We start from the raw sequence: 13,676 nt of genomic DNA, 5'->3' as shown, positions 1-13,676 counted from the left end.
TAATGCTCGGCTTTTACTAACACTTAATTATCATCTTTCAAATTTATTTTAATTCGCAACGCACAGTGGGGCAGAATCAAAGTGCAATATTTTTGAAGAACTGAGTTTTAAAAGTGGCATATTTTTGAATCTAACTGAGATATTGACTTGATTTTTTTTGTTAGACCAACATTTAACTTATATAAACAAAAAAAATTAGTTCGGAATAAATGTGGATCAAATTGTTGCTAATATTTGCAATCATATTAAAATTATGATACAAATTTTAGTTTTAGAAACTCAATAAATATGTAATATGTAATAAATTCTTTATTTATTAATAGAAGCTGAAAGGGAATCCCGTAATTCCTTAAAATTATAGCGAAAATCCCAAAAATTGTATTTTTTTAAATTTTGCCTATAGGGTTTACATTTCCTTCGGGGCTGGGAAAATGCTTTGGGAATAAATAGGGAACACATCAAGGTGTCCAAAGCTACATTCCGTTTTCTGATCCCAGCATTGTGATTTTAAAACTTATGGGCCAATGTTGAAATTTGGATAAAAAAGAGGTTAAATTCCGAAGAGCGTAGGGGCGACATATTCGAAAAATAGTACAAAATGTTCTTCGTAAATATACCTTACAGAAAAACATAAAATTGTTATATGTTCTTAAAGAAACATTTTTTTTAATAAAAAAAAGAATTAAGTCACATTTTCGCCCCAAAAAACATCAAAAATCTACTAAGTATTTTTTTTTTTTGATAATTAAATTGAAAATAGTTTTTTTTTGGAATCATTTATCTGAAATCTTTTGTATATAATTGGTAACGTGTTTAATATTTTACATGTCGAAGGTGCCCTATTTTGAGCCTCCATTGCGCAGCCCCTGGAGCATTTGCAGGATCCATTTTAATAAATTAAACTCGAATACTCAATGTTTACGCCCAAGTCAAATCCGTCATCCGTCCGATCGGGATGCCATATTTATTTCCAAAAAATTTTGATTCTGCCCCACTGTGCAACGCTTTATTGGACAAATTGCGCCAAATTCAAACATTGAGACTACATATATTAATTCCACATATCAGTATCTCCGTTATTTGGGGATTCGGATGGACATGACAATATAATATAATGATCCGCAACAAATATACTCAATTTGATCGCAAATAAAAATTGTGTTAATTACTAACGGAATGACAAATGGTATGAACATATTGTCATCAATGCTGATAAAATGTTTAAATTTTTTATTTAATTCATTTCAAAATATAATTAATACCTTAACGATCTGTTACCAACACTTGACTGCATTTGAAAAAAACCGCGAGACTGTGACAATATGTTTAGTTTTCAATTAATTGTTTAAATTTGTAACAACAATAAAAACAAACAATATTAAACAAAAAAAAAAAAACAAATTACAAGAAGGGGCTTTATAAATCTTCACAAAATAATTCAAAATATGTATTAAATATCATTTTAATGATCATTAACGTGATGATAAAATATTTAAATACAATGTGAGAATACAGTACATATTATAAGTATATAATTCTCTACTTATCATCATTAATATGTATCAGGGAATTATAATACATATTTTTATTATTATTTGTCAGTATTCATTAAGACATCATAACGTAAACATGTCCAGACGCGTTAAATTCACATTTAAAATTAATTTATTAATTATAACAACAATAACAATAATAAATAAACACTTAATTGCAAATTGAATTTTAAATATTTGTGTGCAAATTTGTAAAAAAATAACTTAAAATAAAAAGAAATTTAAAAACATTTTTTTGAAAACTATTTAGCGCGTTTTTTTTTGTCTGATCGCAATGTGTTGGTCGATACGTGTCTATTGGATTGTTTTACATAATTTATTCGCCAGATTCTTTTCAAATCTTGCCAATACTTGCTCATACTCCGATACCACGCATATTTGTTGTTATTGCTGTAGTCGATGTGGTTGTTGTAATTGTTATAAACATCAACAAATGAGAAATCTATCAGATGATGATGGTGAATATGATCCGGTGGAGAATGGTTTGAATTTAAATTCAAGTGAACTTCATCCACAACAAACGTCTAGAATACAACATGATTATGTCATAGTGGGTAAGAGAGATAGAGAGAGAGAGAGTGTGTTTGTTGTGTTAAATAGAGAAAACCCTGTTCTGAACAAGTTTAGCTTGAAAGTAATTTGAGTATTTGGAACTCAAAATTTCTGAGTAAAAAAATAATAACAATATTTAGCTTAATTACAAAAAGAAAACAAAAACAATTGTAAACAATACAGATGCTTAGTTTTTTTAAATATACTACAGTGTACAATATTGTGCAAAATATAAGCATTAAACTATTTAAATGAGTCAAAACTTTCAGAATATTGTTGGAGTTTTTTCCCTTTTCTCATTTTTCCTATTCAATTTCAATGAGAAAAAACTCCCGGGGAACAAACTCCCGCGGAATTTTTTATTCATAATTGGGCTGATTGAGTGGAAGCCACTGTTGTTTAGGTTGTTTGTGTCCATAGTGAAGCCAATTTTGGACACATGGAGAACTAATGATTCTAGGTTCACATAGTAGTCTTTTATTTCCTTCCAGTATTTGAGGACAATTTTGGATATACTATTTCCACTTTAAGTGTGCTGATATTTCACTGCTTGGCTATCTATGAATTATCTCATTACACTTTAACCATTTTATACATGCGGTGATTGCAGCAACATCGGCCTTGTTGTAGTTGGCAAGACGAAGGGATTTTACATATGAATTTCAAAATCGTAGACTCTTCCTGTCATCCCATTTCGAGGCATCTGTTCTTGTATACCCATGCTGTATTCTATTGAATATTCCATATTGTTACGAAATTGTACTTGAATTCAAATATAACGATTTTAAGGGCTGATTTAAAAGTAGCTTAATGCTTTCAAATAACAGTGCTGTAATAGCAAACTGTAACATATCTGTCGGCATTATTAAATAAAAGCTTTCAGTTGATTTGATCGTAAGTTGGCAACGCTGTATTCGAATATTCAGTTAAAGAACATTGTAGAAAGTACACCATAGATGGCGTATGTATTAGTAAGATCTAGAATATTCGAATTTTGACAGTTAAAGAACTATCTAGAGTGCAGATGGCAATGTAATAAATAGTGGCAGAGGTTGCAGTCGTGAGTCAGTTTATCATAGACGCTATTTGAATAAACATCAACTGAGTGCCTTAAAGTGTGCTGTATTTTTCAAGTGAATTCGTATACATTATAAAGTGTCTGTATTTCTGAGAATTTATAAAAGTGTATAAAAAAAACATCGAGTGACTATTTAATTCTGTTGTTGTACATTTTAAATAAATAAAGAGTGGTTACAATTTTCAAACTACTAAACGGCTTTTATTTGCAATCCAAAGTATCCCATTTATTTAAAGGAAATAAACTAACGTTTTGAAAAGGTTAAAAAGTAACAATATTATTACATGGGGAGATTTTTTTCCCTGAAAATTTCTCCAAAATACTAGCCAAGTTACTAACGATTTTAGATATTGTGAGTTTTTATATAAAAAAATAGATTTTTGTTCAGAAATATGAGTGATCACAAATCGAGCTCCTTTTCTTGATTAAACGCTTATTGGCGTTTGTTCAGAAATATGAGTGAACACAGATCGAGACCCTTTTCTTGATTAAACGCTTATTGGCCAAGTTATTAGCGAATTTTTAGTTTTTATATATAAAATCGATTTTTGTTACGAAATATGAGTGATCACAGATCGAGCTCCATTTCTTGATTAAACGCTTATTGGCCAAGTTACTAACGATTTTAGATATTGTGCATTTTTATATAAAAAATCGATTTTTGTTCAGAAATATGAACCAAGTTATTAGCGATATTAGATATTTTGAGTTTTTACATAAAAAATCAATTTTTAGCCAGAAATATGAGTGATCACAGATCGAACTCCTTTTCTTGATTAAACGCTTATTGGCCAAGTTATTTGCGAATTTAATTATTTTGATTTTTTATATAAAAATCGATTTTTGTTTAGAAATATGAACCAAGTTATTAGCGATATTAGATATTTTGAGTTTTTCCATAAAAAAACAATTTTTGGTCAGAAATATGAGTGATCACAGATCGAGCTCCTTTTCTTGATTAAACGCTTATTGGCCAATTATTAATGATTTAAGATATTATCAGTTTTTATATAAGTAATAGAATTTTGGTCTGATGTGGACAAATTTTATTTCTGTAAAAACTTTTGTGGACTAAATTAAAAATAATTTGCCAAATCGGTCCAAGCGTCCTGCGATTTTGGATATTGGATTCTATGAACATTTAAACAAGCCGTTTTCCGATTTTGGAAAAATCAAAAAAAAGTGGGCGTGGTCAATTTTTCATTCCGTAAAAACCTAAGTTTGACTATCGCCAACATTTTAAACAAAAATTTGTCTAAATCGGTCCGGCCATTCGCAACTGATGCCATTACCAACGAACGACATTTGATTTTTATTTATATAGAAGATAGAAGATTTGGTTTATATTTAATATTGAATATTTCCAATTCTAATATAAATAATCATATTGTACATACAAAAAAACTCAAACAAAAAGATTACTCAAAAAATCACACATCCCAGTGTTGTTTTTGTTTTCACATAGTTTTTTTCTAATACCAGTTAGTTTTTTGACAACTGAGTTAGGTCGTTGACTGGTGAGTTTCCGATCTATATGTATTTAACTATGTAAATAAAATTTACAAGCAATCTATGATTTAAATATAACAGCTCAAACTAATATTTAACCATAGAGAAAACACATAGAGCGGAATCTCTCCTGTCAAAGACCTAACTCAGTTGTCAAAAACCTAAGTGGTGAGAATGTATTAGTAAAAAAACTATGTGAACACAAAAACAACACTCGTATGTGTAACTTTTTTGAGTAATTTTTTTGTTTGAGTTTTTTTCGAGTTTCCGCTCTATGTTCTCTATGTATTTAACTTTGTCCATTCTCTATTTTATAGACGACATAGATGCCAATTACCTACAAATAGAGAAGAGAAAAATTGAAACAGAACCTTTTTATCGTACCATAGATCGTGCCACAGCGGAAGACATATTATTGGGGAGAGAAGATGGAACTTGCTTAGTAAGACCCTACAAAGAAACAGTAAGTAAATGCTTATACATTACTTATTTAAACGTTTTTAATTACTTATACAATTTAACATTTTTTTAAGGATATTTCTATTAAATACATCGTCAGCATTTATGCAGAAAAGGAGTTCTTTCATCTATTCATAAGACAAATCAAGGGCCAGGAATTGTTTGCCATTGGCCAGGAGAAGGCAAATGAGAAATATTTCAATACACCCAATGATATTATAGAGTTTTACAAGCACAACATTTTACAGTGTACCAATAAACAATGTAGTTTAAGTTTAGTCCTAAGACCGATAATAGTTTGAGAAGAGTAAAATGGAAAGAAACACTCAGAATTTGTACTGAAATGATCTCAGATAAAAATTGCTGTCTTAAACTGATTACATTTTAGAGATTAAGAAAACGTTTATTTTATTTTTTTTGTATTTTACGAATACTTTAGATTTAGGTATACAGATGCATGTATAAATATAAAATTTTATTTATTTTATTTGCATAATTAATAATAAATATTTACAGAATTATTAAAAAATATAATAATCAATTTTTTTTATTAAACATTTAAAGACTTAAGTGGTCACTATAGCCTTAAAAACACAATGGTTATTCTGCATTAGAGCGGGCCATAGAAAGGTTCGTATTAGATCCGAGCGCCGATCTGCCAAGGCATGACGTTCGTGTTTTTCAGGGCGTAGAAAACCTGGGAAGTGAAAAGGAATGATTTTGAAAAAAGAGAACAGATTGTTTATGTATAGAGTTAAAACTTACCCAAATTAAAATCATTATCCAAATAATAGGGAACCTTTTGATTAACCATTTTCCAGGCTAAACGTGCACAAGCACTAACAAAATGTATAAGGGGAGGGCAAGATTCCAAACAAGGGTATTCATGCAAAGTTGAAAGTACCTAAAAACATAAAAATATATTATAAGATTTAAGACCAAATTTTTATTAAAAACTGAAAATCCTAACAGTACTGGCACATCACAGTATTATTTATTTGTCATAAAAACCATTACCTGATTAAACACCGATCTTTCAATTTCACCCAACGGAAACGAATCGATGGTCTCATGTAAATGTTGACGTATGGAGCGATCCAAAGCCAATGTTACTTCATTTGTACTGTCCAATGGACAATTTAAGGTGCGTCTTACTTCCATAACTTTACGTTCTCGCATACCATGACACAAACGGAATGAAAGCTGTAAAAATAGAAAATAAATATATTTTTTATTTTAATCATTTTACTTTATAACTTTATTTATAATCTTTAATCTATGTAATCATTATTTTCACACAATTTTGTTAATATTATTGTTATTTATTTGCGGCTATATATTTTATGACCATCATCATTGCCAAGACTTGTTATTTTATGAAATTTTGCATATCGCCTCCAGAAGATTTTGATAGAAACACATGCCGTTAATGAAATGCTTGATCATTGAGGCTTTTAAATAGAAAAAAAAACTTGAAAATTGTTCATTACTGTTATCTTTGATAGAAATTATTAAAGTTTCTTTTGTAGAAATCGAAAGTTAATAATAAACCATTTGCTAACAAGATTGTTATAAAAAAAAGCAAAAGTGTTTAGGTCGAATTTGGAAGTAAAATAAATAAAATGAAATTGAATTGTTTTGAAATTTCATTTTGTCATTATGTTTAGTATTGTTCGTATGTACTAATTAAAAAAATGTTTATTAATAGAGAATTCTCTATTAATTCTTAATTATAAGATTTAATACCACGAAAACAAAACTTTGCGGGAATCAAAATAAAGTCATGGTAAAAACACGAACATTTTAAAACATAAATATCTTTAAAACTATAAGAGTTGAGGTATTGAAATAAACAAGCATTTCTTTGCCTCCTCTCTGTTCAAAAAGTCGCGTACCGAGATAGTTATAGAGATCATAATATACACCAATTAAATTTGCGATAGATCAGCCAGTACAACATATATAGCCGATCAAATTACAATCATTCGTTTTCTCATCAAAGCTGGATATTACCATAATGCTCTCAATGCTCAACATCCACAGAAATCATTATATCCAGTCGATTAGCATGGCTCTTAATGAGGAATACCCACACAATCAATATTTAGTGAAACCCAATATGTAATACTTAGCCTGTAAAGCTCATTCCAATGTATATCCCAGTCCCCCAGGACCCAAATGATTTTTATGTTAAATACTCAATGAATTCGATGTTTTCGTTTTCAAGAATAAAGATTCCATTATCATGATCCACTAGCCATCTTGATATACACACAGAGAATACACATTCGTAGTAGCAACCGAATTTGTTGCCAATCGAATGATTCTATCTTAGTGACCGAATTTTACAGTTGGGACTACTAAATTTTAAAAGTGTTAAGAAAAGAATGGTTGCATTAACCGAAATTCTTCTTTATCCACTAACTTTCTGTTGCTATAACCGAAAAATTATTTGTGTGCAACAGAATCATTCTATTGGCAACAAATTCGGTTGCAATTACGAATCTGTATTCTCTGTGCATTAATGAATATATCTGGAGCAGGATTCAGAAAGTCCTTCAACTTGAAGCCGTCTATGTAAAGGGTATATGAAACTTCACAGAGAAATTTCTCCATGCATGTATGAGAGTCTTCTGTAAGAATCATCCAAGCTCATTCGTTTTTATACAAAAATCAAGAATTTATTGTACAGTTTTCAAAAAAGAACAAATATGTGAAAAATTTGAAAGGAGCATTGATTCTGTGCCGAAACCCAGGAAATCTTATCGCTTGAAAATAGACTACAGTATTTTTCAAGTTTTTTATGCAATATCTATGTTAGCTAGACAAACTTCAATATTTAGTTACGATCATGATACAATAATATTACAAGGTAGAGTCATTAGCGAGAGTTGTCAATTTTAATTCTTGTTATGTATGTCTAAGAACAGAAATATCATATGAAGCAAATGCCAAACACAGTAAGACATTTATGGAAATGGATAAAAGGTAACTGAGGATGATCGATAACACAGGTCAACAGCAAAAAATGGCTTCACTAACCACTATATAGATTTGATGCATCATGGTTACCAAAGTACAAAAATGGTAAAATTTTTCAATTCTATGGATAGATTCCACATAATTCATGATAACTCAAAAAGGGTTAGTCCGATATTATTGAAGTAAACTTAGAAAAGTTAAAATTTGAACAAGTTCTGCAGTTTTCGATTTTTCATGATATTTTTAAAACAAAAAAATTTGGTATTTTTTGCTTCAATTTGTTATTATAACTCCGAAACTACTGAGCCGATTAAAACGTAATATAGAAACAGATTAAAGGTTATGTAAATTTGAACTTTTCTAAGTTTACTTCAATAATATTGGACTAACCCTTCTAAAAAAATTCACAATTTTAGAAAAAAATTGTTTAAAAAATACTTCTACATAGAATTTAAAATTTGTACCCTATTTGTACTACTGGAACCACAATACATCAAAACTGAGTAGTGGTTTAAAAAGCCTCTAAAATTTTTTTGATTTTGTTGCCCTGTGTAATCTAAAAAAAAGGTGATAATACTATTTGTAGGCATATGGTAATGTTGGGTATAATTGAGGAGATGGAGCAGAGAGGATGTCGAGGACATATATCACTTTTTATGTGAATCTATCTATCAAATAGATGATATAAAATAATTGGATGCTATTTCTTTCAGAACTTGACAGTCATCAGACGCTTAAACCTATGGATACTAGTGGAATTACAGTATTTTGGGGAAGCAGAAGTTAGGAAATGGAAAAGCAATCATAATGATCCGCATTGGTCTCTATGGATGCTGGATCTTAGTTGAACTAGAGTTATATCTATAACTTAACCAATATATAAGAGTGAAACTAATGTTATGTGATTATTTGGGAACAGTACACAAGGTTTTTACAATATTATGGTCACTGTAATTATTTATATGATTGTGGTAATCATTATTATAGTAAATAAGTATATGTTTGTGACAGCAATTTTTATGATGAATGATTTACCACATTATGTTGTTCTCGGCTTATGGTTATCATAATCTGAGAACAACATATTATGATAATAAATCATCATGAACATGATTCTTAATTTAAGTGAACATAACTTTTGACTTGGTATCGATTTTGAAATTTTTTTTTTCGAATTGTTATTTTAAATTTTTTTTTTTTAATTTAATCATTTTTTTTTTAAATTAAAAATTTTTTTTGTTGGTAAAAAGAAATCGGATTAAAAATTTCCGATTTTGACCCATTGTAGGTCCAACTTACTATGGTCTTATATACGTCGTTGCAAAGGTCTTTGAAATATCTATCATTCGATATCCATATTGTCTATATTAATAACTTAGCAATCCAGATATAGGTAAAAAATTGAGGTTGTCCTGGTTTTTTCATCATATCTCAGCCTTTTGTGGACCGATTTTGCTGATTTTAAACTTCTCGAAAGCATGTCTGACAGAATTATTGAAAATTTGGATCCCAGAGAATTCTGGGGTCTTCGGAAAATTGATTAAATTGAAAACAGACAGACAGACGTACATGGCTTAATCGACTCCGCTATCTATAAGGATCCAGATTATATATATTTTATAGGTTCGGAAAATTATATTGTGGAAATTATAAACGGAATGACAAACCTCACGAAGGTGAAGGGTATAAAAATACATATTTTAAAGAAATTGGGTGAGATTTGAATCCGCTATTTGCAAAAATCCATACCAGGGTAAGTAAAAAATGGTGAATATCTCGTAAACTATAAAAGATAGAATATATTTATAGCTATGATTTTTGTAGCTCTATTCTAGTAGAATCTACATACATATATACAAATCTTTGCCATAATTTGTAATGTACCCGAGACACCACAATTTGGGGCCTTGAGGCTCCGTCCCACCTTAGTGTTGAAAGTCTAAATTCAAAACATAATCTCAGCAACACCTCCTCTATAGTCATGGGTAATTTTATTAAAATCGGGATATCGGTTTAGAAGTTACAGATTTATTTGCATTTTTTTTATTTCCCTCTCTGTGACCAAAAACCTTGGTTTTAGATTCTCGCACAATCACGATATGAGATTTTTTAACCATCCTCGGGTGAAGTTTATTGTTAATCTATTCCATTTGCCTTTCTTTCCTTTCGAACAAGCCCAAACATAATCAAGTTTCTTAAAAGGCTCAAAAATGTTAGCATATTTAAACAAAAGTATAAAATACGAAAAGAAAAGCTTCGCGTTAAAAATGGAAGCACGATTTTGAATTCTTAAAATTCATCGTTGATTACGATTTTGACAACCGCTTGGTCGACAAACAAATTGACCCACTCCAATGTACATATTTTCAAATCAATAAATTTCAATATTGAAATTATTAATTGTGTTTTATCAATTTTATACTATAAAATATTTCAAAAATAAGAGAATGAAGTGCTGATTGTGGTGTTAAACTTAATAATCATTTCAAGATTTTCATGCAACATTTTAATGTGATACAATAATATTTTTATAGTTTTTCTCCATGGGTTTTCTACTCTTCCTAAGGATTCTACGTTGTAGAATTGTATCAAGACACAATTGATTTTTGAAAACAACACATTGTTACTGTTTATATGACTACATACATACAAATCTGTAACAGTTTTCGCGCAAAATTCGATAAAGACCAACCTATTTCGAATGTCCAGTTGATTTTTGTCACAACTTTCATTTTTGTCGGTCATCCAAAACTCGAGCTACTACAACCAATGATACAATTGACTTCATATTTAAAAGCAAAAGTTACAAGATCAAATAATTTGTTGACACCTGTCTACGTTGATTTTTAAAATTTTGTACTGGTTGGAAAAAAGTTAATTTTTAATTTTAGAATTTCTATATTCGTATTTATTTATATAAAATGTTTACTTTGATACTAAGCGTCGAAATTAGAACAAAAAAATCTTATAGTACTCTTATTTAAAATGCCTGTTTTAAAAATTCGACAAGTTCTTTGGCAATAATATTAAATTTCACGTTAAGATCGCTTTAAACTGTCACGATTTGTATTTACATTAAGTATTTTAGTAATTTTAAACTCCCTCAATTACGCATTTCATCACGATCTCGATTTTGTTTATGATCTACATATTAAGCATATTAAAAGGCTTTAAAAGACAATCTCTACCCAAGTAAAATTTATAAAAACAAAACAATCAAGTACTTACCACTATAATTGAGAATAAGATTTTCGCTTTCAAATTATGAACGTGTTTCAGTTGTGGCATACTGTCCAATGCCTCCAAAGTATCTGTCCTATTTTCTAAATACAATAAACGATACTGTGAAACCATGCCGCTAATAAAGAGAAATGAAAATAAGAAACAAAAACACAACAAATTTAAATAAAAACCACTTTTAAGTATCTACTATTTAGCAATTGAAACACTTAAAGCTGAAATCACACACAAAAATAAAATAACAAAATTAACAAGCGAAAGCGTTTAGGTGTTGCTGGCTAAATGTAACGCAAAATTAAATTGAAATAGAAATTTGGCTTAAAATTTGAGGGCGTTAATAATACAAACGACACATCTTACCTTATTTCTTCATTAGCTGAATCATCCGAATGATAACCATCCGAACAACTGCTGCCATTGGGTGACCCCATACTGCTGACATTTGTTGGTGTGCCCGTTATACCTTCGACACCCATCATTTGTAAAATAATCTCACAGCCACGTGTGAAATTCATAAGCAAACCAGCAGCCGGCCTTTTGTCCACATTTGCCTGCATGTCCACCCTTTTCACTTGACCCACCGCCTTCAAGACCTCTTTGTCGTTTTCCACTCTTTGTGAGAGATTTTCTATGAGACTAGTTAATTGTTTCAAGGCTGGCTTATCGAGTACCGTCAATAGAGTCTTATTATCGATAAGTCTCTGTTGTATGTCGCCATAACTAATGCCCAGCAATCGTTGATGTGACGAATGGGCAGGATCTTGATTTATGGTGATCATACTTAGTTCCTCTAGTTTGTGCAGGGCCACTTTGTATGTGTCGACATGTCTTTGTAGTTCGGTTTTTAAAGCTATATGCAGCGATATCAATTGACCAGAGGAATCTGTTGTTAAGCCATGAACTCCTAAACCCTGTACGGCATCGCTGAAGGATTTGCGGGTCTCACGAATGGTTTGTCTTAAATTCGGTTCATATTGTACGAGAGATTGTAAGAGTTTTGAACATCGTTGTTTCAGGCCCGGATCATGGGGATTTGAGAATAATCTAACCAGTTGCCAGAGTACTGCTTCAGTGGGAACATCGGGTTTGGGTGAGGGATTTACGGCAATTAATCTAAAATGTTGGATATTTATTGGAATATAAGAAATGGACATTTCAAAATATTTTTTTTTTAATTGCTCAGGTAATACTATATTTCCAAAGACCAATGTTTACATTAAGTAATATAATAAACCAAATTCAAAAAAATAATTTGTATCTTACCTCGAGAAAAACGATTCCAACAGATAAGCACTGTGTGGCAAATGTTCCAACAACAAATCTATGGGCAGTTCTGCAATAACAGATCTCAAAACGGAGGGACCCAAACGACCGACAACACCAGCAGCTTCACGATATTGACGGCCCTCGGACAGCAACATTAAACGCCTTAGAACCTGACGAGGACTGGTGAGAAATTCACGACCATCACGGGAAGGTCCTCGTATTCTTTCACGGCTGTCAGCCATTGATATTGTTTCTTGGTGATTTTTTAATAGAATTTGTCTCCTGTGTATTATTTTGGATGTTATTTATCTTGAGATTTTTTGGTTTGTTTCAATAAAAATTAAAAACACAGTAGTTTTTCTGTTAAAATGAAATAGGTGCTAATGTGATTTTTTTTATATACAAGTGATGAATTTAATTAATGTATTTGATTTTATGTTAATAGCAATGTTTGTTTTAAAAATCTTACAGCATTATGTTTAGTATTACAAGATCCTTATTTTGTAAAATACCAAAAATCCGTAGATGGTTTAAAAGTTGGTTTAATTAAAGGCAACTGAAAATAAAAACGAAATAAAAATAAATTGTAAATTAATTGTTATTATTTTATAGATTCAGATACATATAACTATATTCAGGAAAAAACTGTATTAGTTCCACAACTAGTTCTAAAAGGTATGCATATAATCAGTACCCATTCTAGTTTGGCGTTACGACTAATGATTTTTGTTTGAAGTTGTCAGCTAGGGAACAAGTTCTATGGCATCGTTACGAAGCCAGTACCCCTTGGAACGGTTCTGGGAACAGTACTCTAATCAATTATTTTTGTTTGTCACCATCGGAACTAGTTCTACGGAGTGCTATATAACTAACATACCTTCTTAAGAACGGATAATGGGAACTAGTTCTGGGGACCAGTTAATTTAGATAAGATTTTCGTTTATTTCGATAAATGGTCCGCGCATATATCATATTTAGCCAAGAAATCTTGACTTAAAAAAAACTCGAGTTAGGGCCTTTCTATATTAAGGTAACGA

At 30.4% G+C, this 13,676-nt stretch overlaps 2 protein-coding genes across 2 annotated transcripts; one reads left to right on the top strand and one right to left on the bottom strand.

The window, feature by feature from the left end:
* Positions 1 to 1,716: 1,716 nt before the first annotated feature.
* LOC135948690 (uncharacterized) lies at positions 1,717 to 5,688 on the top strand. Its single transcript, XM_065498097.1, has 3 exons — positions 1,717 to 2,107; positions 5,010 to 5,155; positions 5,226 to 5,688. The coding sequence occupies exons 1-3, from the start codon at positions 1,828 to 1,830 to the stop codon at positions 5,451 to 5,453; spliced, it is 654 nt and encodes a 217-aa protein (XP_065354169.1). The 5' UTR covers positions 1,717 to 1,827; the 3' UTR covers positions 5,454 to 5,688.
* LOC135948699 (uncharacterized) lies at positions 5,529 to 12,938 on the bottom strand. Its single transcript, XM_065498110.1, has 6 exons — positions 12,637 to 12,938; positions 11,734 to 12,486; positions 11,362 to 11,491; positions 6,169 to 6,354; positions 5,917 to 6,055; positions 5,529 to 5,848 (listed from the first exon to the last, which is right to left on the bottom strand). The coding sequence occupies exons 1-6, from the start codon at positions 12,879 to 12,881 to the stop codon at positions 5,718 to 5,720; spliced, it is 1,584 nt and encodes a 527-aa protein (XP_065354182.1). The 5' UTR covers positions 12,882 to 12,938; the 3' UTR covers positions 5,529 to 5,717.
* Positions 12,939 to 13,676: the final 738 nt, after the last annotated feature.

This window comes from Calliphora vicina, chromosome 1, assembly GCF_958450345.1.
Source record: "Calliphora vicina chromosome 1, idCalVici1.1, whole genome shotgun sequence".
NCBI lineage: Eukaryota > Metazoa > Arthropoda > Insecta > Diptera > Calliphoridae > Calliphora > Calliphora vicina.
This window is presented reverse-complemented; position numbering and strand designations above follow the sequence as displayed.

Coding starts and splice junctions, on each gene's coding strand:
- LOC135948690 (XM_065498097.1), top strand. CDS start 1,828: ATGTGTTGGTCGATACGTGTCTATTGGATTGTTTTACATAATTTATTC. Junction 2,108..5,009: donor ACATGATTATGTCATAGTGG/GTAAGAGAGATA, acceptor TCTATTTTATAG/ACGACATAGATGCCAATTAC. Junction 5,156..5,225: donor TAAGACCCTACAAAGAAACA/GTAAGTAAATGC, acceptor CATTTTTTTAAG/GATATTTCTATTAAATACAT.
- LOC135948699 (XM_065498110.1), bottom strand. CDS start 12,881: ATGGCTGACAGCCGTGAAAGAATACGAGGACCTTCCCGTGATGGTCGT. Junction 11,492..11,733: donor TCAGCTAATGAAGAAATAAG/GTAAGATGTGTC, acceptor TCTCTTTATTAG/CGGCATGGTTTCACAGTATC. Junction 6,355..11,361: donor TCTTATTCTCAATTATAGTG/GTAAGTACTTGA, acceptor CTATTTTTACAG/CTTTCATTCCGTTTGTGTCA.